Below are 27,986 nucleotides of genomic sequence, written 5' to 3'. Positions count from 1 at the left end.
AAAATTTTAAAAAAGAAGTGAGCTAATTGGATCTTCCATGTGTCTGTTTGTAATTGGTGTTATTGTTGCAATGCACATGAGGAGCAAGTGGAAGATTGTATTTGAAGTGATAATCTAAATGTGATTCCAATGAAAAACTAAGTACACAATTGAAACCTTTGTATTCATAGTCTGCAGATATGTGACCTTTATTTTATCACTAGACAAATTGGAAAGCTTGCATAATACCTTATGCCTAGCACATTGGGCATTTTACAAATCCCAGTGTTTTGTATGTCCCTGGATCTTTTGATTGCATTGGAATCCTATTGTATTCAGTAAATTGGGATAACCAGATTTGTGCATATTAAATCTGGGCAATTGCATCACTACTTGCTAAACAGAGAGCAAATTTTACGGTTACAATCAAGTAGTTCTACATATTTACTTGTATCGGTATTATGATTGTAAGTTTGTGGATCTGTCTTATCTGGACATACACTCTAAACATGTTGTTCTCCATAAGTGCTTCACATTTCTGAATGTGTCCTCTGACTGATTTTGAAGTAAATAAAGGTTTCCACATATTGCATTTTTTCTGTTATATTTTTCTTGTAATACTAAAATGGCTCAGTACAATACCACACAATTCATTGGCTCACCATGACAACAGGGCAGCTCCACAAGTATATTTTTAAACAAATAAATATTTTTTTAGGTTGGGTACTTTTGATGTGATATAATAAAATTGCATGCTTCATGCTTCAACATGTTTGCTGATTGTAGGACATATACCATTGAGCAGCATATATTCAGTAAACTTCCTCAAAGTCTTATGGATTTTGGTCAGCAGTTATGGTACATGGAAGAGAAGTTAAGAGTGAGAATATCATAACATGGCTATTGATTTTCCTTGCTATACTTGTTTATTTTCCCCATAGAAAGTATCTTTTTTTAACATTATGAGCTGGAATACTTAGCTGCAAAATGAAGGTAAGCTGGAAGAACAACAGAAACTAAAAGTTTACTAATGGTTTTGTCTTTGCAATATTTTCAGTAAAGTACGAAGAATTGTATTGCTTCTCATTTAACCCAAAGCAAGAAAAAAATGAGAGAGAGCGAGGCTGGAATCTGACTGATCTCAAGGCTGAATACAATCGGATGGGTGTCCCTAATAGCTTGTGGCAAGTTTCTCATGTGAATAGAGACTATGGGGTAAGTTTAGAAATATAAATGATCACATATATGACATTTTTTAAACTCTCACATTGCTTCTTCACTAGCCAGAAGTTATAAATATTTTAGCATATTAAATGTAGCAACATTAATCCTACAGGCTGAGGTTTAATGAAATGAGGCTCAAGCTGTTGTCAGTTCAGTAGAGTAAAACTATTCTAAAGAAAATCCACTCTATCCTACCACTTAAAACAAACTTTAAGAGGGAATTTAGTGAAGTGTATTAGACTTATCTTGCTGTATAAAGAACCAAATATCTAGCAATAGTGTTTAGAAGGTAGCCATATTTTTAAGCGGATTCTTGACATTAAAAATTGCTCGGCTGAGTCCCAGGGATCTTTCCCATCTGGGGGAATATGTTTTATGTAGTCAGTTACGAGGAAGTGGAAAAGAATGAAGAAGGATGTGAATCACAGCTTAACATTCCTTTTCTAATATGCTCACAAAAGTGAGAGAGCAGGTGAAGTGAACAGTTTCATCAGTATAAGAACAGAGGATGCTGGAAAAACTCAGCCGGTCCAGCAATATCTGTAAAGAGAGACAGGAGAGTTAACACTTCAAGTCTTTTTGGCACTTCGTCAGAACTAAAGGGAGGGAGAATGTCTTAGATTTTAAAGTGTAGCTGTGACTGTTATAGATTGCAACAAAACCTAGCAACTTTAAGAACAAAAGACAGATGGCCTGGGGGGAGGGAGGGGGGACAGAATCATAGAATTCCTACAGTGCAGAAGGAGGACATTCAGCCCATCGAGTCTGCACTGACTCTCCGACAGAGCATCTCAACCAGGCCCACCGCTCACCCTATCCCTGTAACCCCACGTATTTACCCCACTAATCCCCCTTCCCTACATGTATGGGAAAATTTTAAAAATGTGCTTAAGATGGAGGAAAGAGGTCACTATCTAAAGTTGCCAAACCCAACCTGAAAGCGGAAATGTGCCCAACTAGAAGATGAGATGCTGCTCCTCCAGCTTGCATTGGGCTTCAGTGGAGCCTTACAGCAGGCTAAGGACAGAAAATGTCAAGCATAGGAAGGTTGGGGGTCATGCTTGCAGACTGAGCGAAGATGTTCTGCAAAGCAGTCACCCAGTCTGCATTTAGTCTTCCTAACAGAGAAGTCCACTTTGGAAGCAATGAATGCAGTAGACCAAATTGAAGGGCCTGCAAGTGAAACACTGTTTAACCTTAAAGGAGTGCCTAGGACCTTGAATGGTGACAGTGGGGGTGGAGGTAAAAGGGTGGGTGTTGCACCTTCTGCGATTGCAAGGGAAGGTGCTGTGGGAAGATGATGGAGAGTTCTGCGTGATGGAGTGAATCAGAATGTCACAGAGGAAGTAGTCACTGCAGAATGCTGATGGGGTGGTGAGGGGAAGATGTGTTTTGTCGTAGCATTGTGCTGGAGCTGGCAGAAACAGGAAATGTTCCCACATAACCCACAAAAAGACAGGCGTAACTGGGGCCCGTGTGGGTACCCATAACCATTCCTTTTATTTGTTGCAGGAATTGAGACAAAGGAGAAATTATTTAGTGACAAAAAAAGTTCAGCCAGGGGGAGGAGAGTGGTGATGGATGGAACTGTTCAGGCCTCTGCTCAGTGAAAAAGTGGCAACCCTCGGATCATCCTGTTAGGAGATGGAGGTGTAGAGGGATTGGACGTTTATTGTGAAGAGGAGGCCGTTAGGGCCAGGGAACTGGAAATTGTTGAAATAACATAGGGGATCAGATGAATCATGAATGTAGGTGGAAAGAGAGGAAGTGGAGAGGATGGAGTTAAGATAGAAAGAAATTAGTTCTATGGGGCAGGAAAAGCTGATATGATGGGTCTACCAGGGCAGCCCTGATTTTGGACTTTGGGAAGGGGGTAGAAGCAGACTTTATGGGGTTGAGGGATTATGACGTTAGAAGCTGTGGAGGGAAGATCACCAGAGGTGTTGATGTCACTGACCATCCTGGAAACCTTGGCTTGATGTTTGGTGGTGGGCTCATGCTCCAGAGGGAGGTATGAGGAAATGTCCGAGAATCGGCTCAGTAAATTGACAAGCCCAGAAGTAAAAACAGTAATTTCAGTATGCAGTTAGAGATGAAGAGGTCAATTTTAATTTTGGACAAAAATGCCTGTGTCACTTATACAAAGTACTTGCTAAGAGTCTTAAGTCATTCTTGGGACCGAGCCTTATTTCAATATTGATGATGAGCTACAGCTGGCCTGCTCCCAACTGTGGCACACACAGGCAGCTTGCTAGTTGAGAGAAGCAGGTCATGAATTCTGGGTGTTCCAGCCTGGAAATGAATCAGAAATCTTAACCGTTCTGGGCTGTGGGAGACAAGCAAACCATTGGTGACTGGAAGACTTTTGTGGGGCCATGAGGGGAATTCTTGCTCCTCATGGCTTCACAGAAATCTTTAATACCAATCGCCCTTTTCCCCACTTTCCCTATCAACAGAAAACATGGCCCGATTTCTCCGATGTTGTATGTCCCGTGTCCGCTGCCAGCGAGAATGAGAATTTGGTGCTCAGCAGGCAGAGATTCTAGCGGGCCCGGAGATTTCAAACTTGGGCCCGCTAAGGAAATTGAAATTGGAATTTAAATATTTAAATCAGCTTCGCGCCAATTTCTGGTGCGGAGCTGATTACACTAAAAAACGTGGAACTGGAGATGTGCGGAGGGTGTGGCGCCCAGCGGGGAGTCTGCTAAACAGCCTCTGCTGATGTCCCCAGCGGACTGGGAGAATCGCCCCCATAATCTACAAATCAAAATGAATAATTCAAAAGATTGCATGTCACTTTAATACAGGAATATCAATTTCACCTGAGGATTTGTAGAATTATTTTAGCAGTTTTTGATGCACTTCTTCCTAGAAAACTTTTTAATTTTCTATCAAACATTGACAATTATTTGAAATTTAAAAACAGATGATGCCAATGAACTCAGCAGTTCTGGCAGCATCTGTGGAAGGAAAATAGTTAATGGACAGAATCTTGCACTGGTGAGAAAACAGGCATGCAGTTCTCCAGCTGCACAGCCAAGCTTTCTCTCCTGGTTTTATGGCACTCTGTGCACACTGTCTCACTGGTGGGGTGACACTTATAGAGCCGGCAACACGGGCTCCACAGTGGGAGTGGAGTAAAAGGCATTCTGATCTGTGCTTAAAAAAGACCTCTCCCCCACGGATGCAGGAAACCCACACCCCCCTACATGAATCGGGGCAACACCCCCCCCCCCCCCCCCCCCCACCCCCCCACTTTGTGCCCCAGCAGGTTCCCATTGACTGCTTCACATTTTTGAAAAGCAGTTGTAAACCCCCCCAATGTAACGTCACACTGGTGAATGTAGGGGGAACATATGGCGGGGAAGCCCGCCAATTATATTAAAATTTATTAAAATGCACATCCTCCGCGCATCTCCAGTTCCACGTTTTTTGGAGTAATCAGCTCCGCGCCACTGGTGCGGGGTGGGGAAGTCGGAAAATGAGATTTTGCTGGCAAGCTCCTTCTTTTCTGATTCCTGCGAGATTTTGCGCCCACATCGCCATTTATGCTGATTGCTAAAGTGGATGCAAAATCACCCCCAACATTTTGAGTAACTCTTCTAGATTTCCAGCGTCTGCAGTATTTTGCTTTTATTGATAATTATTTGATTATGTTGGGTCATAATAGTAACAGCAACTGCTTAATTTCTTTTCATTGTTCAGTTATTTTCTCTATCCCAGGTTTGTGATACTTACCCTGCAGAGTTGTATGTACCAAAATCGGCCACTACACCAGTTATAGTTGGCAGTTCGAAGTTCAGGAGCAGAGGTCGCTTTCCTGTTCTCTGTTATTTCTGCCAGGATAACAATGTATGTACAAGTTGTCAAACATTACATTTAAAAAATAAAGTTCTTCAGTCCTTGTTCAAATAATTTTCTTTGTGCCTTACATACTGGAGACCTCTTTAATAGTATTGAAAATCTTAACATATTTTTGTACAAGTGTGAAGAATATTTTGGGAGGAAAACCAAGGATTGGGAATATGTACTTCATGCAAGATGCTAAAAGGAGTGCTGAAAGGAGGGATTTAGGAATTCAGAAACGTAACAGCAAGAAGATTAAGTATTAATTATGAGTTTTGTAAATAAATCCATAGAATACAAGGAAAAAGGAAGAATAAAATTTCACATGATATTGGATGCACCTCAGTCAGAGGTGCCTGTAACAGAAAGGATATTAAAACATAGAGCGCATACAAGACGTATCCTCTAAGTTGATAAAATCCATAAAGACATCCTTGGGGTTATTTCTACCAGAGCACACAAAGAATAAAGGTGTTTAAGATAATAAAGGGTTTAAATTGAATTAATAGGGAAAGACTGTTCCAATGTTTGGGGAGACAGGGATTAGGAGTCACCATTTTAAAATTCTCATTGAAAATTACAGACAAGGAGGCATACCTTCACTTGGAAAGATTTTAGAGCAATGAATCTTTGTTGTCATTGTTGCTGAAAAATATTAAAGGTAGAGACAGATACATTAGTATGGGGAGAGGATGGAACAGTGGAATTAGTTTTGGATTGCTATAGGTATAATGGGCTAAATGGCATCCTATGGTGCTTAATAACTGGGAAAGGGACAATCTACACAAGAGGTGTTCAATTTGATAGGCATGCTAGCTTTTTCAGATCAACGTGTGCTGCTGATTGAAAGTTGTTTACATGGGGAGACGATGGCCTAGTGGTATTATCGCTAGACTATTAATCCAGAAACTCAGCTAATGTTCTGGGGACGTGGGTTCGAATCCTGCTACAGCAGATGGTGGAATTTGAATTCACTCAAAAAAAAATCTGGAATTAAGAATCTACTGATGACCGTGAAACCATGGTTGATTGTCAGAAAATCCCATCTGGTTCACTAATGTCCCTTTAGGGAACGAAATCTGCCGTCCTTACCTGGTCTGGCCTACATGTGACTCCAGAGCCACAGCAATGTGGTTGACTCTCAACTGCCCTCAGGCAACTAGGGATGGGCAATAAATGCTGGCCAGCCAATGAAGCCCAAGTCCCACAAATGAATAAAATGAATGTTCCTTTTGGATTTCGAATTTTTCCTTTTCCTACAAGTTATTTGCAGCCCTAACTTTAGTTTGCATTCCCTGAGTAAAAATGTTTTGTTTCTCGGTCATTGCCGATTTTTGAATTGGCCATTGAAATGTGTACAAGAACACACAGATTTAGTGCTTCTTCTTCTTGTTTTGGAAAGCATGTTGATCTTTACAGTATGGCTTATATGTATAAACCCCAAAGTAAGAAGTCTCACAACACCAGGTTAAAGTCCAACAGGTTTATTTGGAATCATAAGCTTTCGGAGCGCTGCTCTTTCTTCAGGTGAGGAAGAAGCAGTGCTCCAAAAACTCGTGATTCCAAATAAACCTGTTGTGCCCACTCCAGTCCAACACCGGCATCTTCACATCATAAACCCCAAAGTCACATATTATCATTTCAGAGATGGTTTGCACAGATATGAAAATTAACTTTATTTGGAATTTGGGGCAAGATGAAAAATCTTGAGTGAAAGATGATTAATGATTTATTGTGAAGCAAATTCCTCTGATTTCTGTGCTCTTGTCTCCAGAGTGCTATCTGTAGAAGCAGCCAGCCTCTTTCAGGTTTCAGTGCTCGGTGCCTTGAGGATGAACAGATGCTTCAGGCCATCAGGAAGTCAAATCCAGGGAGTGATTTCTTATATGTTGTTGATACCCGACCAAAGGTAAAGAGTCACTACTGCCACAGCAATGGAATCCATTATTCATTGTGTGTTATAATATTTTCCTGTTATAATTCAGCTGGTTAAGGCAGTAAGTACTAAATGTTGCAGACCAAGAAAGTCCAGATATATTCGTCAGCCTGTGCTGTGCTAACTTATCTGATCTCCAGTAAGTGGTGGTTGGGGCTTTGCAATTAGCCTTAGAGTGAGGAAGGGGAAAAAGGTGAAGGTTGTCAGGATTACTACCAAGTGCACATATCTATATGGCTTAGTATCACCCTGGGTATTGTCAAATCCAATGGCTGAGCCTGATTGGAAAGCTAAATGAGGCTATTTTCTCAGTATCCCTGAACATCTCCAAGAATGAACTCGATCAGCTTATAATTAACGGATTATTAGCAGGCGGAAATGTAAATTCAAAATTGCTTTCTTTGTCAATATGCCTCTATAAATAATTAATAAGACTGCATTTTTGTAACAACATGAAAACTATTTCTGCAATATTTAATTGTTCTTAATCCAAACATTTCCAAAATGTGTATTTTCAAACTTATTTTTAGCTATGTGGAAATAAATAAACCAAAAAGTTCAATGTTTTCCCATAGGCACCAGCAGGGAGGCAGCAGAGTTTGTAATGTCAGCGTCTAATAATTTAAACTGCATGTCAAAGGAAACTAATGGACCAGACAAATTGTAAGCTATAAAGTAACTGGTTTAGTGATATTATGATCATATATTTACATTGATATGAATAATTGTGACCCGACTGGTTCTCAAGTTGCTGAAAGAATGTGCATTCATGGGGCATCTTTCACATCCCCGTATGTTTCAAAGTACTTCACGTCAATAATATATGTTTAGAGTGCAGCCACTATTTTAATGTAGGAAATGTGGTGATGGTTGTGGCCAAGACCACAAGCCACAGAGAAATAAATGATCAATTAATGTGTTGTAATAATATTGGCTAAGTGGGAAACATTGGTGAGGATTCTGGCCCCTGGTTCAGCATTATATCTGAAAGAAAACCCCTCTGAGGGTGCAGTACTATACTAGTACTGGATTGAAGTGTCATCTCAGATTATGTGCTTGTGTTTGGAGTGAGGTTTGAACTGACAACTTTGTGGCTTTAGAGGTGAGAGAGAGTGCTGTCAATGAGCCATGGCTGACATTTGAGTTGCTCAATGTATTGCATAACATGGCCAATAGGTCAGACATTGATACTAGGTGGTGATGTTATTGTTGTTGGTGTTAGTTATTGCTGTGCAGTATAAGCAGATAGGTGAAGCAAGAGTTGCTTTGTGATAAACGGAGTGCTTATTTGTGCCAGATAAAGTTGGAGAAAAATATATTTTTTAAACATACCTTTGGAATTTTTCAAATACTATTGGTGTTGCGGACAGTTCCCACAAATTCCTGGTGATGGCATCCCACTGCCCAAATTCTTGCTTCCGCATGTCTATAGGCAGTGATTTCTGCTGCATTCTAGCCCGAGCCCAAGCCTGAATATTTAAATAAGGCCAGGAATCCAAGGAGAGAAATATGTCTTGAGCAGTCGACCAAAACCTGTGGGAACTGTCTGCAACACCAATAGTATTTGAAAAATTCCAAGGGCATGTTTAAAAAATATATTTTTCTAAAACTTTATCTGGCACAAATAAGCGCTCAGTTTATCACAAAACAACTCTTGCCTCATCTATCTACTTATACTGCTCGGCAATAACGAACACCAACTCCAATAACATCGCCACCTAGTACAGGCCATCTGGTATACGCTTGGCCCAATAGTCACTTCAACTGACTTTAATAGATATAGCTACCAAGCAGGACATATAATGGGTGGCCAATACGACATCATCTGCCCAAGTAGAATTTTTATCTGAAAATCATTCTGCATTTTAGCAAATTTCTCATTCACCCAAGGCCCCCCGTTAAGTGCACTGATCCAGCCCCAATTTAACATTTGAGTTCATTGATCCAGTTTATTGGTTTGCTGCTACATGAAGGGCCCGATTTTACCAAAATTTCACGCCCGTTTTCGGGTGCGAAATCGTGGTAAAGTTGGGCGTCGGGCCTAAAACGCGGTCCAGATCCGACCCAAGGCCAATTGCGCCTTTACCACCTTTACCAACCGCCGATCTGGGTGCAGATCCGGCGTGCGCCTGAATCGGCCAGCGGGCCATTTAAATGCATTTGCATGCATTTAAATCATCATAATGAAGCCCGCGCCCAACTTACCCAAGGATTCCCACTTTACGAGGCTCCGATCCGATCGGCGCCCGCGCATTTACCGTGTTGCTGAATTCAAGTCCGATACGGCTCCAACTCAGCAACTGAACCGCCGAATCGCCCCCGACCACCCTTCGCGAACCGCCCCCACGAACCACCCCGGCAGCCCCCCCCCTCCCCCAAATCGGACAACCCTGGGACGCAGGCCCCGCCAGCCGCCACCCCCCCGCGCCCGGGATCGGACCCCCCTGGGCCCCCGACCTACCTTGATCGCTGGTGTCCATCGAAAGTATCTTGCAATCCTGGATCCTGGCCTTGCTCCGGGGGTCCTGATGGGTAGGATAACGTCTCTTCACTTGGGGGGGTGGGGAATGTGACATCTCTTCACTGAGGGGGGGTAGGGGGGGGGGATGTGACGTCTCTGTCCCGGGGGGGGGGGGGCGGAGATGTCACATCCCTCCTACCCCCCCTCAGGAAAGAGACGTCACATTCCCCCCCCTCTACCCGCCCCCCCCTTCAGGGAAAAGACGTCAGATCCCCCCCCTACCCCCCACCCTCAGGGAAGAGATGTCAGATCCCCCCCCCCGCCTCAGGGAAGAGATGTCACATCCCCCCCCCCCCCACCCCCCCCCCCCGGGAAAAGACGTCAGTTCCCCCCCCCCCCCCCCCCAGGGAAGAGACGTCACATCCCCCCCCCCCCCCCCCTCCCCCCCAACCAGGGAAAGTCAAAGGCAGCACAGACAGCAGTGCTGTTAGCGCTGCCTTTGACTTTCGCGCTCGGGCGCGCTGAGTGCTGTTGGCCCTGAACTGCGCATGCGCAGTTCGGTGCTCCGACAGATGCAAATGTGCTAGGCCCCGTCCACTGGACCCGCGCCGAAAAAAGGCGTATGGGGGCGCTGGAGCGTGGCTGCCGGGCGCGGGTCTGATTTACGACCGCACCCGGCACTTAGAGCCGATTTGGTAAAATCGGCCCCGAAGTGTGCAGGATTTCTATTTGACTTGTCCTGATTTCTCATTTAAACTTGAATTTTCTCAATATGGTCTCCATTTTAAAAAATCAAAATTGACTAAAAAACCCTTCATATTTGCTTACAGCTCGTTTAATTTGACTTATTGCTATTAATCTGGGAACAAAATTGCTCTCAAATCTCAGAAGGCTATGCAACAGTGGCTCTGCTGCCAAGGGATATAAGATTGAAATATCATATTTCTCTCTTATGATGTATGAATTAAACAAATCCCAAATGTAAAATGTAATTCAAATGTGATTGTACTTAAGACTGTTTTAAACTCTTCACTTGTATTTTTTCCAGTTAAATGCAATGGCAAACCGAGCAGCTGGAAAAGGATACGAAAGTGAAGACAACTATTCAAACATCAAGTTCCATTTCATTGGGATAGAAAACATCCACGTAATGAGAAATAGTTTGCAAAAACTGTTAGATGGTAAATATTTGTTGGGTGGATAAATCCACACTTGCATGATAAATCATGTTGATGGGAAAAGGTTCAGCTAAGGTTCCATGCGATGATCACAGACCGGAAAAGATTCTGATGGATTATTGATTAAGGACAAGGTTGCACTTGGCTGAGATACTGTCTGTGGTAAAATAGCCTGTAACAAATGACTAACTATGCTGATATATGGGGAACAGTTACCTGGGTTAGAAGGATGAAACTTGTGAGATTCTATCCCAGTGGATCAACGGGCAGAATTTGCAACTTTGGTGGAGGCGTAAAACAAGTGCTAGCAAATGTCTGCAGTGCCATTTATACGCTTTCCCTCTGCCTTTACACACCCTCCATCTGTCTATTATGCTTTTCCCCTGCTGTTTTACATGTGCTACCCAGTCAAATGCCTCAGGTGAATTGTACGGGTGGAATCTGAAGTTAGTACTATGCTAGTTATAAAGTCTAACAATGTTAGGGTTCAGAAGGTTAAAACTTAAAATATTACATCATCAAAAACACACTCGGTTGATGAATTAGTGCATTTATGGTGGAACACAAATTTGTATCCTGCAATTTTCTTACTGGGTAAATTCTTCAACTTCACTGAAGCAATCCACAGAAAATGCTAAATAGAAGAAAGTTGTCACCCTGAAAGTAGGTAGAATGCTGCATAGCGTTGGCATGTATCTCCCAAGGTCTGTTGCGAACAGTATTGATAGAGGCTTGGCAGGTTGTTTAGTCATCTTGGATGTATAGTGTCTTACCATTGATATTGGCTAGATTGTTGTTCTCTCCCAATTGAAGGATGACCTTATGGAGAAGGGAAGATAGCAGAGGTGGGAGGGTTTTTATCTATTTAACTACATGCTTCATATGTTGACTATTACTATCAATGTATGGTATTGGAAAGACTAACATTCTGACTAGCTGAACAACTCACCTACCATAGTGGTTGGAGAATACAAAATTAGCATTATGGATTTGTGAAGTATTCATTTATTTATTCTTTCATGAGATGTGAGTGTCGCTGGCTATGCCAACATTTATTGCCTATCCCTAATTGTCCATGAGAAGTTGGTGGTGAGCTGCAATCCATGTGGTGGAGGTTCCCACAATGCTGTTAGGAAGGGAGTTCCAGGATTTTGACTCATGGTAATATAGTTCCAAGTCAAGATACCATGTGGTCAAGAGGGGAATTTACAGTTGGTGTTGTTCCCATGCATCTGTTGTCCTTGTCCTTCTAGGAAGTAGAAGTTGCAGATTTGGAAGGTGCTGTTGAAGGAGCCTTGTTAAATTGCTGGATTGCATCCTATAGATAATACAATCTGCTGCCACTGATTTGATTTATTATTAGCGCATGTATTGGGGTATAGTGGAAGTATTACAGTGGAAATGTATTGTTTCTTGCGCACTATACAGGCAAAACATACCATTCATAAAGTACATAGAGGAAAAGGAAAAGATGGATGAGGTGCAAATCAAGCAAGCTGCTTTGTCCTGGATGGTGTTGAGTTTCTTGAGTTTTGTTGGAGCTGCACCCATCCAGACAAGTGATGAGTGTACCATGACATTTCTGACTTGTGCCTTGTTGATAGTAGACAGCTTCTGGGTAGTCAGGAGGTGAGTTGCTTGCTGCAGAATTCCCAGCCTCTGACCTGCCCTTGTAGCCACAGTATATATATGTCTAGTTCAGTTCAGTTTCTGGTCAATGATAACTCCCAGGAGTTGATAGTGGGGGTCTCAATGATGATTGATGCCATTGATTTGTCATAGATAGATGTTAGATTCTCTCTTGTTGGAGATGATCATTCCTTGGCACTTGTGTAGCACAAATGTTACTTGCCATTTATCAGCCCAAGCCCTGAATATTGTCCACGTCTTCCTGCAAATGAACACCGACACTCCCTTTGGATACTCCATTGCTTTGCTATATTGGAATATTCACAATTTATTTGTGAGTGTATATATCAGAAGTAACTTTGTAGTAGCAGTGTTACTTTGGACGATACATTGGATGCAATCTTCTGAGGAGTGACAATCACCATTGAGTTGCCACTCTGCTCCTTTTTTTGCACTAAGGTGGAGCTTCACGTTTCTGACCCATCTTCCGAACCAGGCCACTTCAGAAATACAGAGAGTACCTGTTCTGGAGTACTTCCTCGTAGTGCCAGGATTGTTGGGGAGCCAAGCCACGTTTTTTTAAGTCTTTGTTCACGAGCACACTAAAAATCTTTGGAAGATTTTAAACAGCTTTTCGATCTGTTGGTGAATGAGTGTGATTGAGGTAAATGGGTAGGGTGGCAGGATGGGTAGGCTCAATAAGGTGGTGAGGCTTGGTCGTCAGGTCAGGGGCATGGAAGGTCAGGGGGATGTCAGAGGGTTGGGGATAATCAGAGGGCTGGAGGCAAGGGTTGTGAGTCTGAGGGCAGAGTAGGAGTCGAAGATTAGGCAAGCAGTCGCGTTGGCGAGGAGGGCTGGGGGATCATATGGGAAGTCGAAGGTCGGTAATGGAACTTGGGGAGTCAGGTGGGAGTTGGGGAGGGTCATTGTGAATGGGGTAGGGGTTGGGGGTCAGTTGTATAGTTACCCAGGAGTTAGACATGGCTTTTTCAGTCCAATATTTCCAGCGTAAATGTCCAGAGAATGAGTTAGAATCTTCTGAAGTCTCTGCCTCCAACTCAGAGTTGGAGACCTTTTCGGAGGGTATGGGGAGCAGGCGAATTGCCCGTTGAAAGTTGAAACTTCCTGGGCAATTCCTGCGGAATCCTTGCTTTGGGTCTTTCGAGGGGTCCCATAGTACATTTTCTGGAATATGTCCTGTTTCTGACCATCCACAGACTGAAAGACCTGGGCCATTGGATATGAAGACTAGGAAAGTGGAAGTTTCTGTTGACCCTTTTCCACTAAGAGCTGAAATTGAACTCAGTAACTCAACCAACCAGAATAGAATGAAAGTCTTTTCTTCCTCTATGCCACTGAAACATTATTTGCGATTGAGCGACTTCAAGCCAATTTCGAATGAGCTTACAAACCAGTTTGGCAATCTTAGATGTCTGAGGATAGTTTGTGTGTAAAATGAACAGTTGATACCAGTGCAGTAGGAAATGCTTTTGTATGTTGCAATGCAGAATTGGTTTGACTCTGTGTTCCATCTTATGCATCAATGTTTGTTGAAGACATTGGAAAACAAAACATGGCCATCAGTATTTTGACTGTTGTTTCTTTCTCTTACTCTTAGGTTTCAATAGAGATAGATAATGACATTTTATTGAGGTATTCAAGTAAATTGTCCAATTACATTTAAATAAAAATGTTGTAAAATATTTTTGATCACCTTTGCAGATGACAGTTTCGTTAAACAATTTACAAGTGTTTTTATAAGTACATGATTGACCGTTCAATGAGATCAGTTGTTATTTATGGGTTAACATTTGTTTGCAAGAATTGTTTTTGATAAAATAGAATCAATGGATGACGCAACACAGAAGGCGGTCAATTTGCCCATTGTGCCTGCTCTAGCTCTTTGGGAGAGCTGTCCGAATAATCGCACTCCCCTGCTCTTTCTCCAAAGCCCTATATGTTTTATCCCTTCAAGAATGTAACCACCTCTTTTTAATATTTAAGCTGTGTTTACCACCCTTTCAGGCTGTAAAATAAAAGTAAAAAACCATAGATACTGAAAACCTGAAATGAAAACAGAAAATGCTTGAAAAACTCAGCAGGTCTGGCAGCATCTGTGAAGATTACACAGTTAACATTTCGAGTCCGTCTGATGCTTTTTCAGCATGTTGTATTGCCTCAGAGTTACCAGCTCAGACTGTGAGTGACTACTCTTTGATTCAGTGTTACCAGTTCTATATGACACGTGAGTGCATAATGCCAATCTGAGAGTGAGAATTTGGAGTGAGCTAAAGCATGACTTACTCTGACAGTGTGGATGAGATCATTTATGCTCACCAACACTGGATGGTATTTCTCTGGCATTTGCCTTGCAGAGTTGACTTCTGTTGTGACTGTCTCCCAGGCAGGTGAGGTTGGTGGACCTCCTGGTTCCAACCACCCCCCCAGCCCCTCTGATCAGTGGGAAACTCACCACTAATTCTTGCCCACCACTGCACTTAGTCTCTAGAGTGAAAAAATCCTAACATAGAGACCATATGCACCCAACCAATAAGGAAAAAGAAAATCCATTGATGTTTAGAAATTGATGATAGATGCTCAGGTCACAATCTTCACCTGAACAAGAGAAATCACGTATTCCCTTTCCCTGGTCCCATATAGTTGTTGTTACTGTTCCCAACACTGGGTAGTTCACATACAAAGAACAAAGAAAATTACAGCACAGGAACAGCCCTTCGGCCCTCCAATCCTGCACTGATCACGCTGGCCGACTGAACTAAAACCCCCTACCCTTCCGGGGACCATATCCCTCCATTCCCATCCTATTCATGTATTTGTCAAGACGCCTCTTAAAAGTCGCTATCGTACCTGCTTCCACTACCTTCCCCGGCAGCGAGTTCCAATCACCCACCACCCTCTGTGTAAAAAACCTTGCCTCGTACACATGATGCACAATATCCTTTTGTTTGAAATTGTTCTGTGGAACAAAAGGCTCGATATTTGCTGGTGTGCAGGGTGAAACATTTATATAACATTACTGAGATTTGTTTTTCAGTCTGTGAACTTCGATCACCTGCAATGAGTGACTTCCTATGGGGTTTGGAGAATTCGGGCTGGTTGAAACACATTAAAGCCATCATGGATGCCGGTATATTCATTGTGAAAGTAAGTTAACTTTCCTAAAGTTACTTTAATGATATTGTTTCCAGTTTTTATTTTTTGCATTTGATTTTTCTTCTCCTTACATTGCCACTGTTTCTGAGGTGGAACTGTCAAGTATGGAAATATTGTATTAAGGACTAGCATGCTACAGACTAAATGTAATAATTTTAAATATATATGCAAGATTGAGAACAAAATGACACTAAAAGCACAAGGCAATGTCCTTACATAATTTTGAAAAGTATTTTTGAAGAGATGTTAGTCTCAGGGTAATGACATAACCTTTTTAATAAACTATGTCCAGCAATGCAGTTTGGTATTTTTAAGACACAAAATACAATTTTATGAATATATCAGCTGCCTTCTGATGAGGGATTTTTTTACCCTGATATGCTGAAGTTGTGAAATGAACCATGTGCCTGCCAGAACCTCTGCTATACTGAGGCTTGGTTGGTCATCAGATGGAGAGGACAAGACCAGGCCGAGCTGGGCTGTGAGGAGCTGAATTCAAGAGGCCGAACCCAGTGAAACACAAACTGAATTTGAAAGTCAAAAATTACATTGAGGTCCAGTGAAGGAGCACAATCCCAAAAAGAATTACAGTGGGGGAGTCCAGAGCCGGGGTCATAGTCCAAGGGTACGGAGTAAACCTTTTAGGACTGAGGAGAAATTTCTTCACTCAGAGAATAGTCAGCCTGTGGAATTCGCTACTACAGAAGGCAGTTGAAGCCAAAACATTGTATTTTTTCAAGAAGGAGTTAGATATAACTCTTGGGGTGAAGGAGATCAAAGAATATGGAAGGAAGGCAGGATCAAGCTGTTGAGTTGGATGATCAGTCGTGATCATAATGAATGGCAGAGCAGACTTGAAGGGCTGAATGGCCTACTCCTGATCCTATTTTCTACATCTCTATATTGTTAGAGATGAATGTTGATAGAGAGAATCTAACCACCTCCCCATGACATTCAATGACATTATGAAGCACCGAATCATAGAATTTCTACAGTACAGGAGTTGGCCATTTGGCCCATCAAGCCTGCACTTACAACAATCCCACCCTATCCCCATAACCCCATGTATTTACCCTGCTAATCCCCCCCAAAACTAGGGGCAATTTAGCATGACCAATCAACCTAAACCGCACATCTTTGGACTGTGGGATGAAACTGGAGCACCCAGAGGAAATCCACGCAGAACATGGGGAGAATGTGCAGACTTAACATAGACAGTGACCCAAGTCAGGAATCGAACCTGGATCCCTGGCACTATAAGGCAGCGGTGTTAACTTCCTCCTCTTCCTGTTTTTTTTCTCTCATCATGAAATCCCCCATCATCAACATCCTGTGGATCACCGTTGACCAGAAACTGAACTGGACCAGCCACAAAAATGCTGTGGCTGCAAAAACAGGTCAGAAGCTAGGAATTCTGTGGCCAGTAACTCACCTCCTGACTTCTCAAAACTGTTCCTCATCTTCAAGGTACAAATCTAGAGCAATAGTCTGTAGAAGGTGCAGCTTTAATAACACTCAAAAAACTCAACACCATCCAGGACAAAGCAGTCCAGTTGATTCACCACCATCGGCATTCACTCCTTCCACCACTGACATTGAGGGCAGCAGTGCACACAACATATGAGATGCATTAACTCGCCAAGTCTTTATCAGCACAACCCAACTCATGACCATGATTACTTAGAAGGACAAAGGCAGCAGACACATGGGAACACCACCACCTGCAAGTTTTCCTCAAAGCTCCATACTATCCTGCCTTGGAGCTCTCTCACCATTCCTTCGCTGTCTAAAATCCTGGAACCCCCTCCCTAGCGGCATTGTGGGTGTACCTACATCACATAGATTGCAGTGGTTCAAGAGGACAGCTCACCACCACCTTCTAAAGGGCAATTAGGGATGAGCAATTAATGCTGTCCTTGCCTGTGACACGCCTGTGTTACGGTCCCACGTGATGTTCCAACAAGACGGTAAAATCGCAGAATAGAACCCTGGCTCAAAAGGCCGTAACTTTTACTTTTCATAAAATGTGGAGGAACACAGTCATGGGACTGTTAATTAGTCAGAATCTTACAAAGTAGAAAAAGCACCTTGGCCCACCAAGTCTGTACTGACAGTAACGACCACTAAAGTTGCACTAATCCCATTTTCCAGCACTTGAGTGCTCATCCAAATACTTCTTAAAGATTGTAAGGTTTTCAGCCTCCACTACTTTCACAGGCAATGTATTCCAGATTCTCACCACCTTCCGAGTGATTTTTTTCTCTCAAATCCCCTCTGAATTTCCTACCCCTCACCCTAAAACTGTGCCCCTCATGATTGACCCCTCAACCAAAGGGAGGAGCTGCTTCCTATTCAACCTGTCCAAACCATTAATAATCTTATATACCTCAACCTTCTCTGCTGTAAAGAAAATAATCCAAGCCTATCCAGTCTTTCCTTATAGCTCAAATATTCCATTCTAGGATAGTGAGGTGACCAGAACTGCATAGTACTCCAGCGGTTGCCTAGCCAACGTTCTGTACAACCCTAACATAACCTCCCTGCTTTTATACTCTATGCCACAACTGATACAAACAAGTGTCCCATATGTTTTCTTAACTACCCTATTCTCCTGCAAAGATCTGTGAATAAATACTCAAGATTACCCTGTGCCTCTGAGCTGCCTAGTGTCCTGCCATTCATTAAATACTTCCTTGTCCTGTTACTTCTTGCAAAGTGCATCACTATGTAGTTATTAGGGTTAAATACCATCTGCCATTGCTCTGCCCTTCTGACCAACCCATCTATATATTCCTGTAACTTACGACCATCTTCACTATTAACCACCCTACCAATCTTGGTGTCATCTGTAAACTTACTAATCATTCCCCCACATTCTCATCTGTATCATTTACATAATGAACATTAAGGGATCCAGCACTGAACCTTCTGGTACGCCACTGAACACCAGCCTCCAGTCACACAAACAACCTCTACCACCACCCTTTCTGTCCTATTACTAAACCAGTTACGGATCCGTCTCACAAGTTTCACTGAATTCCATGTGCTTCAATCTTGCAATCAGTCTTCCATGTGGGACCTTCTCAAAGGCTTTGCTAAAATCCATATAAACAGCTATACTTGCCTCATTCACACACTCGATCACTGTTTCAAAAAATTCTATAAATTTGTTAGGCATGTCCTTCCTCTGACAAAGCCATGCTGACTATCCCTAATCAACCCATGCCTTTCCAAGTGGAGATTAATTCTCGCCTCAAGAATTTTCTCCAATAGTTTCCCTACCACTAATGTGAGATGCACCAGTCTGTAATTCCCTGGTTCATTGCTACCACCCTTCCTGAAAAGTGGAACCACGTGAGCCATCTTCCAGTCCTCTGGCACTTCGCCTGTGATGTGGAGATGTCGGCGTTGGACTGGGGTAAACACAGTAAGAAGTCTCACAACGCCAGGTTAAAGTCCAACAGGTTTATTTGGTAGCACAAGCTTTCGGAGTGTCGCTCCTTCAACTCTTCACTCACCTGAAGAAGGAGTAACACTCCGAAAGCTTGTGCTACCAAATAAACCTGTTGGACTTTAACCTGGAGTTGTGAGACTTCTTACTGTACTTCCCCTGTGGCCAGGGAGAAGTTAAAAATTTGAGTCAGGGTCCCTGCAATTTCCTGCCTTGCCTCCCACAACAGCCTAGGATGCATTCATCTGGGCCTGGGGATTTGTCCATTCTTAAGCCCGTAAAAGCCTCCAATACTCCTCATTTCCTATGTAAAACTGCTCAAGATCGTTTCCTGAATTCTGTACCTATTTCTTCCTTCTCCTGAATGAAGACCGATGCGAAGTATTCATTTAACACCATTCTAATGTCCTGCGGATTCACACACAGGTTGTCCCCTTGGTCTCTAATGGACTCTACTCTTCCCTGGTTAACCTCTTCCCCTTAATGTATTTAAAGAATATAAACAAATACATATAAATTTTAAGATTAGCATGGATTACAACATGCAACTTAAGCTAAAATGGTCTCATTAACACACAAAGCCCCTTTTAAGCACATGTAATGACTGTGGTCAAATAAACGCACTTCGCTCTGAACCCAAGTTAGTGTTTGTGGTTTTCTCTTCAGGCTCTCCTCAGATGATTGTCATGTGAGAGTTTCCAAGCTCCATTCTCAAAAACATGCTTTAATATCTTCTCTCACAATAATGCCTTCCTCTAGTGGTTTGCATTCCAAAATCAAGACCAGGTTTTTCAAATGACACTTTTAAACAAAGCTTCTGCTCTACTTTTAACAGTGAATCCAGTCCAGAATTTTATACCCAACTCCTTTAGGATTTATTTTTCTTGACTGTTGTGCAAACTGTTCAGAATTGTGTTAACTCTTGATCCCAGAATCTTGTTAAAATGGCATCAAACATTTAATTTACCTTTGAAGTCTGCTTTCCCAATTTAAATCTGGCTACTGCAATTGTCTCTTTAACTAACAACACTTTGTTTACTCTTCCCTAAATTCTTCTGATAAATACTTTTATCTCTTCTCTCAACTTCAGTTGTCTTAAGGAATTATTTCTGTCCCAATTCCCTGTTTATCTGGACTGAAACTTGTTCTTTAGGAAGCTCGCATCTTTGCAATTCCCTTGTCCTGTTCAGTTTCTCCTGGCAAAGTTGAGAAAGGCTCGCTCCCCAGTGTCCTGCCCTACTGTCAACAAATTAGCTAAACTAACACTTAAAAGCTTCTCTATCCTACAAGGCCCCAGTTGCTAAGCAACCACTGCTGGTTTATTTATTCTTCACATGGTAACTCTCTCCAAGCACAATAGAAACACAGCTGAACTTAACCAATCCCCACACATATAATCATCTTTATCCACTATGGAGCTAACTATAGGTCCAGGCACAGAAACACCAAATTAAACCCACTTAAATCTTTACCTTATTTCTAACATTTACCGATATAAATATAAATCCTTTATAACTACTTTTGTTTTCCTAACACAGCCACATTCCATGATTGTATTAAAAGCTAAATCTCCATAAGGGTCTTCATCAGACTTTCTGGCACTACTGCATAATTTTAACTACTTTTTAATATTCTTTCATGGGGTGTGGGCATCGCTGACTCAACCAGCATTTGTTGCCCATCACTAATTACCCTTGACTGGGTGGTGGTGAATCTCCTTCTTGAATGTCTGTTGTGCATCAGATTCTCCCACATTGCTGTTAGGAAGGAAATTCCAGGATTTTGTTCGAGTGACAGTGAAGCATTGGCAATACAGCTCCAAATCAGGATATTCTTGGAGGAGAATTTGCAGGTGGTGCTGTCCCCATATGTCTGCTCCTGCTAGATGGCAGAGGTCATGGATCTGGAAAGTGCTGTTGAGGGAACTTTGAGTTGCTGCAGTGCATCTTGTAGATGGTATACACTGCTGTCACGGCATGCTGGTGGTGGAAGGTGTGTTTGTTTAAGGTGGTGGATGGGGTGTCAATTGAGCAGGCTGCTTTGTCCTGGATGGTGTCAGGCTTCTTGAGTGTTGGTTGAGTTTCACTCTAGGCGAATGGAAAGTATTCCATCACAGTCCTAATTTGTGGCTCACTGCTGGTAGACTGGCTTTGGGGAGTCAGATAGTGAGTTGCTGTCCGCAGAATTCCCAGCCTCTGACCCGCTCTTGTAGCCACAGTATTTATATGGCTTGTTCAGTTCAGTTTTTGGTCAATTATACCCCCATGATGTTGATAGTTGGTAATGTAATTAAATGTCAAGGGAAGATTGTTAGATTCTTTCTTGGTGAAGATGATCTTTGCCTGGCACTTATGTGGAACGAGTTTTATTTCTGGCAGTCCCTATGGTTGGTTACAGTAGCAGTGGGAGGCAGGAAAATCAGTGGGCATCATTTGAATGGCTGACTGTAGGGGTGAGTGGTTGCCTTATTTGTAGCATATAAAAGTAAATAAGAAAGATTAATTTTGTAAGCTGACTTCAGGATCTTTGACATAAATATAATGTAACATGTTGTTTCAGGCAGTTGCCGAGGAGGCAGCCAGTGTACTGGTTCATTGCTCAGATGGTTGGGACAGAACTGCACAGGTTTGCTCCGTTGCATGCCTGCTACTTGACCCATTTTACAGAACCTTAAAGGGATTCATGGTAAGCAGAACATGATATACCAAGGATAAATGGAGAGGTAAAGGTAAAGTCTCCATAGTCATAGATGACCATTGGCTACTTTCCCCTTTGAGGGGGAGAGCTGACCGGTGGTGATTTAACCTGAGGATCACCACACCTCAGGTGAGGGGCAAGGTTGAGAAGGCGGGCCTTCATGAATAATTTCAGCCTTTACGGGAATTGAACTTATGCTGTTGGCATCACTCTGCTCCACAAACAAGCTGTCCAATCAACTGAGCTAAACCCACCCTCCTAAATGGAAAGCAAGCATGTTGAGTACAGAGAAGCAAGAGTTCATGCTAATGTTTTATTATTTTCTTGTTTCTCTGTTCTTAATCCCTTGTTTTGAAGATTCAAAATTGTGTTGATGTGTGCTGAAAGAGAATACTGGGAACTATCCGAAAATACAATTTAAATTGCAAACTTTGGATTGTTCTGCCTGTCTTACAGCAATAGTTGCCCAGAAAAAGTTAGAAGAATTATAACCACTGCTAACTTCAGGGGCATCCCTGGTCATCATTCGTAGCTGCTGCCTCCTGACTTTTTTTTGACATGGACCACCCAGACCTGCCGCCCATTGAGGGAATTTCCATTCATCGCCTCCACTGCATTTCTGGCATCCTCCAAGTTTTCAAAAATGATGAAGCCAAAACCGCGGGACAGCATGGCTATGGCTCTCAGCAGTATGAGACCGGGGCTGGGGAGGCAGCAGCTACGGAGGATGTAGTTCCTACCACAGGTGATATTGAGTCTTGGTCTTGTTCTGAGATTCAACCTCCTCCCTTTCACTTACAAGTATTTTCTTTTTTATTGTTTAGGGGAGATCTGTTAATTTCCTAACCTTGTGTTTCCCCAGCTAAATTATAATTGGCCTATTTGTCCCCACCCATGTCCCAGAGTGAGAGGCTGGCAGCTGCTGGTCTATCCAGGGTCAATAATACCCATTTTAAGGAAAATCCTTTTTTATGGAATGAACCATTCTGTAAAAATGGGATTTTCCTGTACATTAATTACAATTTTTAATTCTTAACATTTATTCAAACATTTTAATTTTATTTATGTTCATGATTGTTTTTCTTGGCTGTAGAATTCTCTCTCCTGTCTCTTGTTGCAAGAAGGATGACTGTAAATATGGACTTCAGTGATCAAGATCAATAGTGTTACATAACTGAGCTGCATAAAAATGTTTCTGTATTATGGATCAGGATGGGCACACTTAATTTTATGGAAGAATGTCACAGATAGTAAGCAGTTCTGATGAAAGGTCATCAACCTCTCTGTTTTTATTTAAGATTTTCAGCATCTCTGAGTATTGTGGGGAAGGCAGACGAGCTGAGGGCGTGGATTGACACATGGAATTATGACATTATAGCCATTAGTGAAACTTGGCTACAGGAGGGGCAGGACTGGCAGCTCAATGTTCCAGGGTTCCAATGTTTCAGACGTGATAGAGGCAGAGGGGGGGGGGGGGGGTGGCATTGCTAGTCAGGGAAAATGTTACAGCGGTGCTCAGGCAGGACAGATTAGAGGGCTTGTCTACCGAGGCCATATGGGTGGAGCTGAGAAACAGGAAAGGTATGACCACATTAATGGGGTTGTATTATAGACCACCCAATAGTCAGCGAGAATTGGAGGAGCAAATCTGCAGAGAGATAGCAGACAACTGCAGGAAACATAAAGTTGTGATAGGGGATTTTAATTTTCCACATCTAGATTGGGACTCCCATACTGTTAAAGGTCTAGACGGGTTAGAGTTTGTAAAATGTGTTCAGGAAAATTTTCTAAATCAATATATAGAGGTACCAACTAGAGAGGATACAATATTAGATCTCCTATTAGGAAACGAGTTAGGACAAGTGACGGAAGTGTGTGTAGGGGAACACTTTGGTTCCAGTGATCATAACACCATTAGTTTCAACTTGATCATGGATAAAGATAGATCTGGTCCTCGGGTTGAGGTTCTAAACTGGAAAAAGGCCAAATTTGAAGAAATGAGAAAGGATCTAAAAAGCGTGGATTGGGACAGGCTGTTCTCTGGCAAGGATGTGATTGCTAAGTGGGAGGCCTTCAAAGGAGAAATTTTGAGAGTGCAGAGTTTGTATGTTCCTGTCAGGATTAAAGGCAAAGTGAATAACAATAAGGAATCTTCATTCTCGAGGGATATTGGAACTCTGATAAAGAAGAAGAGAGAGATGTATGACATGTATAGGCAACAGGGAGCAAATAAGATGCTTGAGGAGTATAAAAAGTGCGAGAAACTACTTAAGAAAGAAATCAGGAGGGCTAAAAGAAGACATGAGGTTGCTTTGGCAGACAAGGTGAAGGATAATCCTAAGAGCTTCTACAGGTATAATAAGAGCAAAAGGATAGTAAGTGATAAAATTGGTCCTCTTGAAGATCAGAGTGGTCGGCTATGTTTGGAACCAAAAGAAATGGGGGAGATATTAAATGGGTTTTTTGCATCCGTATTTACCAGGGAAAGTGGCATGGAGTCTATGGAAATAAGGCAAACAAGTAGGGAGGTCATGGAACCTATACAGATTAAAGGGGAGGAGGTGCTTGCTGTCTTGAGGTAAATCAGAGTAGATAAATCCCCAGGACCGGACAGGGTATTCCCTCGGACCTTGAAGGAGACTAGTGTTGAAATTGCAGGGGCCCTGGCAGATATATTTAAAATGTCGGTATCCACTGGTGAGGTGCCGGATGATTGGAGGATAGCTCATGTTGTTCCGTTGTTTAAAAAAGGCTCAAAAAGTAATGCGGGAAATTATAGGTCGGTACGTTTGACATCAGTAGTAGGTAAATTATTGGTAGGAGTACTAAGAGATAGGATCTACAAATATTTGGATAGACTGGGACTTATTAGGGAGAGTCATTATGGCTTTGTGCGTGGTAGGTCATGTTTAACCAATCTATTAGAGTTTTTCGAGGAGGTTACCAGGAAAGTGGATGAAGGGAAGGCAGTGGATGTTGTCGACATGGACTTCAGTAAGGCCTTTGACAAGGTCCTGCATGGGAGGTTAGTTAGGAAGGTTCAGTCGCTAGGTATACATGGAGAGGTAGTAAATTGGATTAGACATTGGCTCAATAGAAGAAGCCAGAGAGTGGTAGTGGAGGATTGCTTCTCTGAGTGGAGGCCTGCGACTAGTGGTGTGCCACAGGGATCAGTGCTGGGTCCATTGTTGTTTGTCATCAATATCAATGATCTGGATGATAATGTGGTAAATTTGCTGATGATACAAAGATTGGAGGTGTAGTGGACAGTGAGGAAGGTTTTCAAAGCTTGCAGAGGGATTTGGACCAGCTAGAAAAATGGGCTGAAAAATGGCAGATGGAGTTTAATGCAGACAAGTGTGAGGTATTGCACTTTGGAAGGACAAACCAAGGTAGAACATACATGGTAAATGGTGGGACACTGAAGAGTGCAGTAGAACAGAGGGATCTGGGAATACAGATACATAATTCCCTAAAAGTGGCGTCACAGGTAGATAGGGTCGTAAAGAGTGCTTTTGGTACATTGGCCTTTATAAATCAAAGTATTGAGTACAAGAGTTGGAATGTTATGGTGAGGTTGTATAAGACATTGGTGAGGCTGAATTTAGAGTATTGTGTGTAGTTTTGGTCGCCTAATTACAGGAAGGATATTAATAAGGTTGAAAGAGTGCAGAGAAGGTTTACAAGGATGTTGCCGGGACTTGAGAAACTGAGTTACAGAGAAAGGTTGAATAGGTTAGGACTTTATTCCCTGGAGCGTAGAAGAATGAGGGGAGATTTGATAGAGGTGTATAAAATTATGATGGGTATAGATAGAGTGAATGCAAGCAGGCTTTTTCCACTGAGGCTAGGGGAGAAAAAAACTAGAGGACATGGGTTAAGGGTGAAGGGGAAAAAGTTTAAAGGGAATATTAGGGGGGGCTTCTTCACACAGAGAGTGGTGGGAGTGTGGAATGAGCTGCCAGATGAAGTGGTGAATGCGGGCTCACTTTTAACATTTAAGAAAAACTTGGACAGGTACATGGATGAGAGGGGTGTGGAGGGATATGGTCCAGGTGCAGGTCAGTGGGACCAGGCAGAAAAATGGTTCGGCACAGCCAAGAAGGGCCAAAAGGCCTGTTTCTGTGCTGTAATGTTCTATGGTTCTACAGTATTTTTAAATATATTCGTATCTGAGGCCTGTGTTATGGGGATGACTAGCGATGCTCAAACCTTTTAACCTTGAAAGCAGATAAGTGAAGAGTGATTTTATTTAGACATAGGGGTATGTGCATGCATTTAAAGTAAATGGAATACAAAAGGCAAATCTTAAACGATATTCATGGCACTAGAACGGGGGGCACAATTTCCAACTAATAAAGGGTAAGCTCAGGGCTGATATCGGAAAGTTACTGTTAATATACAGCAATTCATATGACTGACCTGATTGATGCTGATGGATAAACTGTGGAGTGTTAGGCTTCAAGCAGCTGAGCAGTTACACAGAGAGCAAGCAATCAGGAGCTAGAATTTCGGGCAATATAGTACCAACATATCTTAAAGATTTATAAGGGAATTACAATTTTAAGATTGTATACAGTGCAGCATTTATACTGCTAATGAATACACAGTTCTTTATTTTACTAGATCACCTGTTGTAAGACACATGATGTCCAATCTATCCACAGAAACTGTGCAAGGAAGAAGCCTAATTATCTCATCAAAATTAGCAGGAATGACAAGAAGATGTAAATAGGTGCACTTGAATGGTGCATTTATTGGGATTAATCCATTAGGTCCAGATGTCTCTTATATATTTTCTACTTTCAGGTATCAGTCTTGACCCTTTGGTATCACTCGCACCCCTTAGACACCCCTTAGTTGTTTGTTCAAATCCCACTGCAGAGATTTGAGCACATAATATAGGCTAATGCTTCAGGATGCTGTACTGAGGGGGTGCAATGCTGTTGAGGGTGCTGGCTTTCTGATTATCCTATGCTGATGGCACAGAACGGTCCCCATGTAAATGATCAAATGGTCCTGTTTGAATGACTGAGGCCCCATCTGCATACAGTAGATTCCATGGCAGAATTTGAAGTATCTCTCCCACAGTGAAAAGGCTTAAAATGTCCAGAGTTGTTATACAAATGCTAGTTCATTCTTTCTTGCTACAAATTGACTGGTTAATGCGATTCTCCGATCATGATACTAGAGATTTTGTAAAATTGGTTGTTTTGCACCACTGTTACGTTACTGATTATAATATTCTAAAACCTTTCTCGTATGTAGGTTTTAATAGAAAAAGATTGGGTTTCCTTTGGACACAAGTTTAATCACAGGTAAGCAGTATTATCAGGATTTAATTGTCTCTTGTAGTACATTCATATGATATTTCTCAAGTTAATAAATATTCAATAGAATTGTAAAAATACAAATTTCATCAAGATTAATAAGTATAAGTTCCAAAGAAGAAATATTCATCATGCTGGTAACTTGACAGTTATGACAAATTTTGTACACACTTTACTGTATTTAAATTCTTAGATAAAGTGGGGGTTAATTCCACTTGCTGCTGGATATTTGAGTTTGGGACAGATTTACTCTTGCAATTTGGTCTCTCTGCCCCTAGCGTCTGACAGCATAATTGAGCCAGGGATCTAGTTTATTCCTATGTTTATGTGTATCAAAATCCATCTATAATTTGTCAATAGCTTGTTCACTACTTATCTGTCTTCAGAGAAGTTAATAATAGTTATATGCACCCTGTTTTATGTAATTCACAAATATTTTTAATAACAGGGATCTCAGAGCTTTTCCCAGGCAGCACACTTTAAGATTATTGCCTCTCTCTCCCCTGTCGTCAAGGCAATTGTCAATCCTTCGAGAAGATGTGCCAACTATTTCATAAGCTTTTATACTAAACTCACGTGAAGAGCTTTAATCAAATGCCTTCAGCAGATCCAAGTAAATGACTTGTATAGAATTGTCCTTTTCCTTTGGCTGAGTTAGTCATAGAGTTTTACTACACAGAAAGAGGCCCTTCGGCCCATCATGTCTGTGCCAGCCATCAAGCCCATTTATTTTAATCCCATTTTCCAGTACTTGAACCATAGCTTGAATGCTGTGGCATTTTAAGTGCTCACCTAAATGCTTCTCTAATATTGTGAGGGTTCCTCCCTTTCAAGCAGTGAGTTCAAGATTCCCACCACCCTCTGGGTGAAAAGGTTTTACCTCAAATCCTGTGTAATTCCAATAGGTTTGTAAAGCAAGCCCACAAAGGCATTGAACTATTTTTCTTTTCTAACTGCACTTGCATTTTCATGGAAGTATTCATTTTAATCACTAGGTTTTTTCCATCCCTTCAGTATCTTTCTATTAAGTATATGTGCCTATTAACACAACTAGACTACTGTAACTCTGAAAATTGACAGG

General features: G+C 42.0%; 1 protein-coding gene across 1 annotated transcript in view; it reads left to right on the top strand.

The window, feature by feature from the left end:
• The window catches only part of LOC144496957 (phosphatidylinositol-3-phosphate phosphatase MTMR7-like), an 89,280-nt gene that overhangs the window by 30,897 nt on the left and 30,397 nt on the right, over positions 1–27,986 (top strand). Inside the window, exons 4-10 of the mRNA XM_078217600.1 lie at positions 1,037–1,194; positions 4,927–5,055; positions 6,824–6,958; positions 10,495–10,627; positions 15,309–15,418; positions 21,438–21,563; positions 26,844–26,893. Coding sequence (XP_078073726.1) covers positions 1,037–1,194; positions 4,927–5,055; positions 6,824–6,958; positions 10,495–10,627; positions 15,309–15,418; positions 21,438–21,563; positions 26,844–26,893 — 841 coding nt within the window. The remainder of the gene's footprint in view (positions 1–1,036; positions 1,195–4,926; positions 5,056–6,823; positions 6,959–10,494; positions 10,628–15,308; positions 15,419–21,437; positions 21,564–26,843; positions 26,894–27,986) is intronic.

This window comes from Mustelus asterias, chromosome 1, assembly GCF_964213995.1.
Source record: "Mustelus asterias chromosome 1, sMusAst1.hap1.1, whole genome shotgun sequence".
NCBI classification, from domain to species: Eukaryota; Metazoa; Chordata; class Chondrichthyes; order Carcharhiniformes; family Triakidae; genus Mustelus; species Mustelus asterias.
This window is presented reverse-complemented; position numbering and strand designations above follow the sequence as displayed.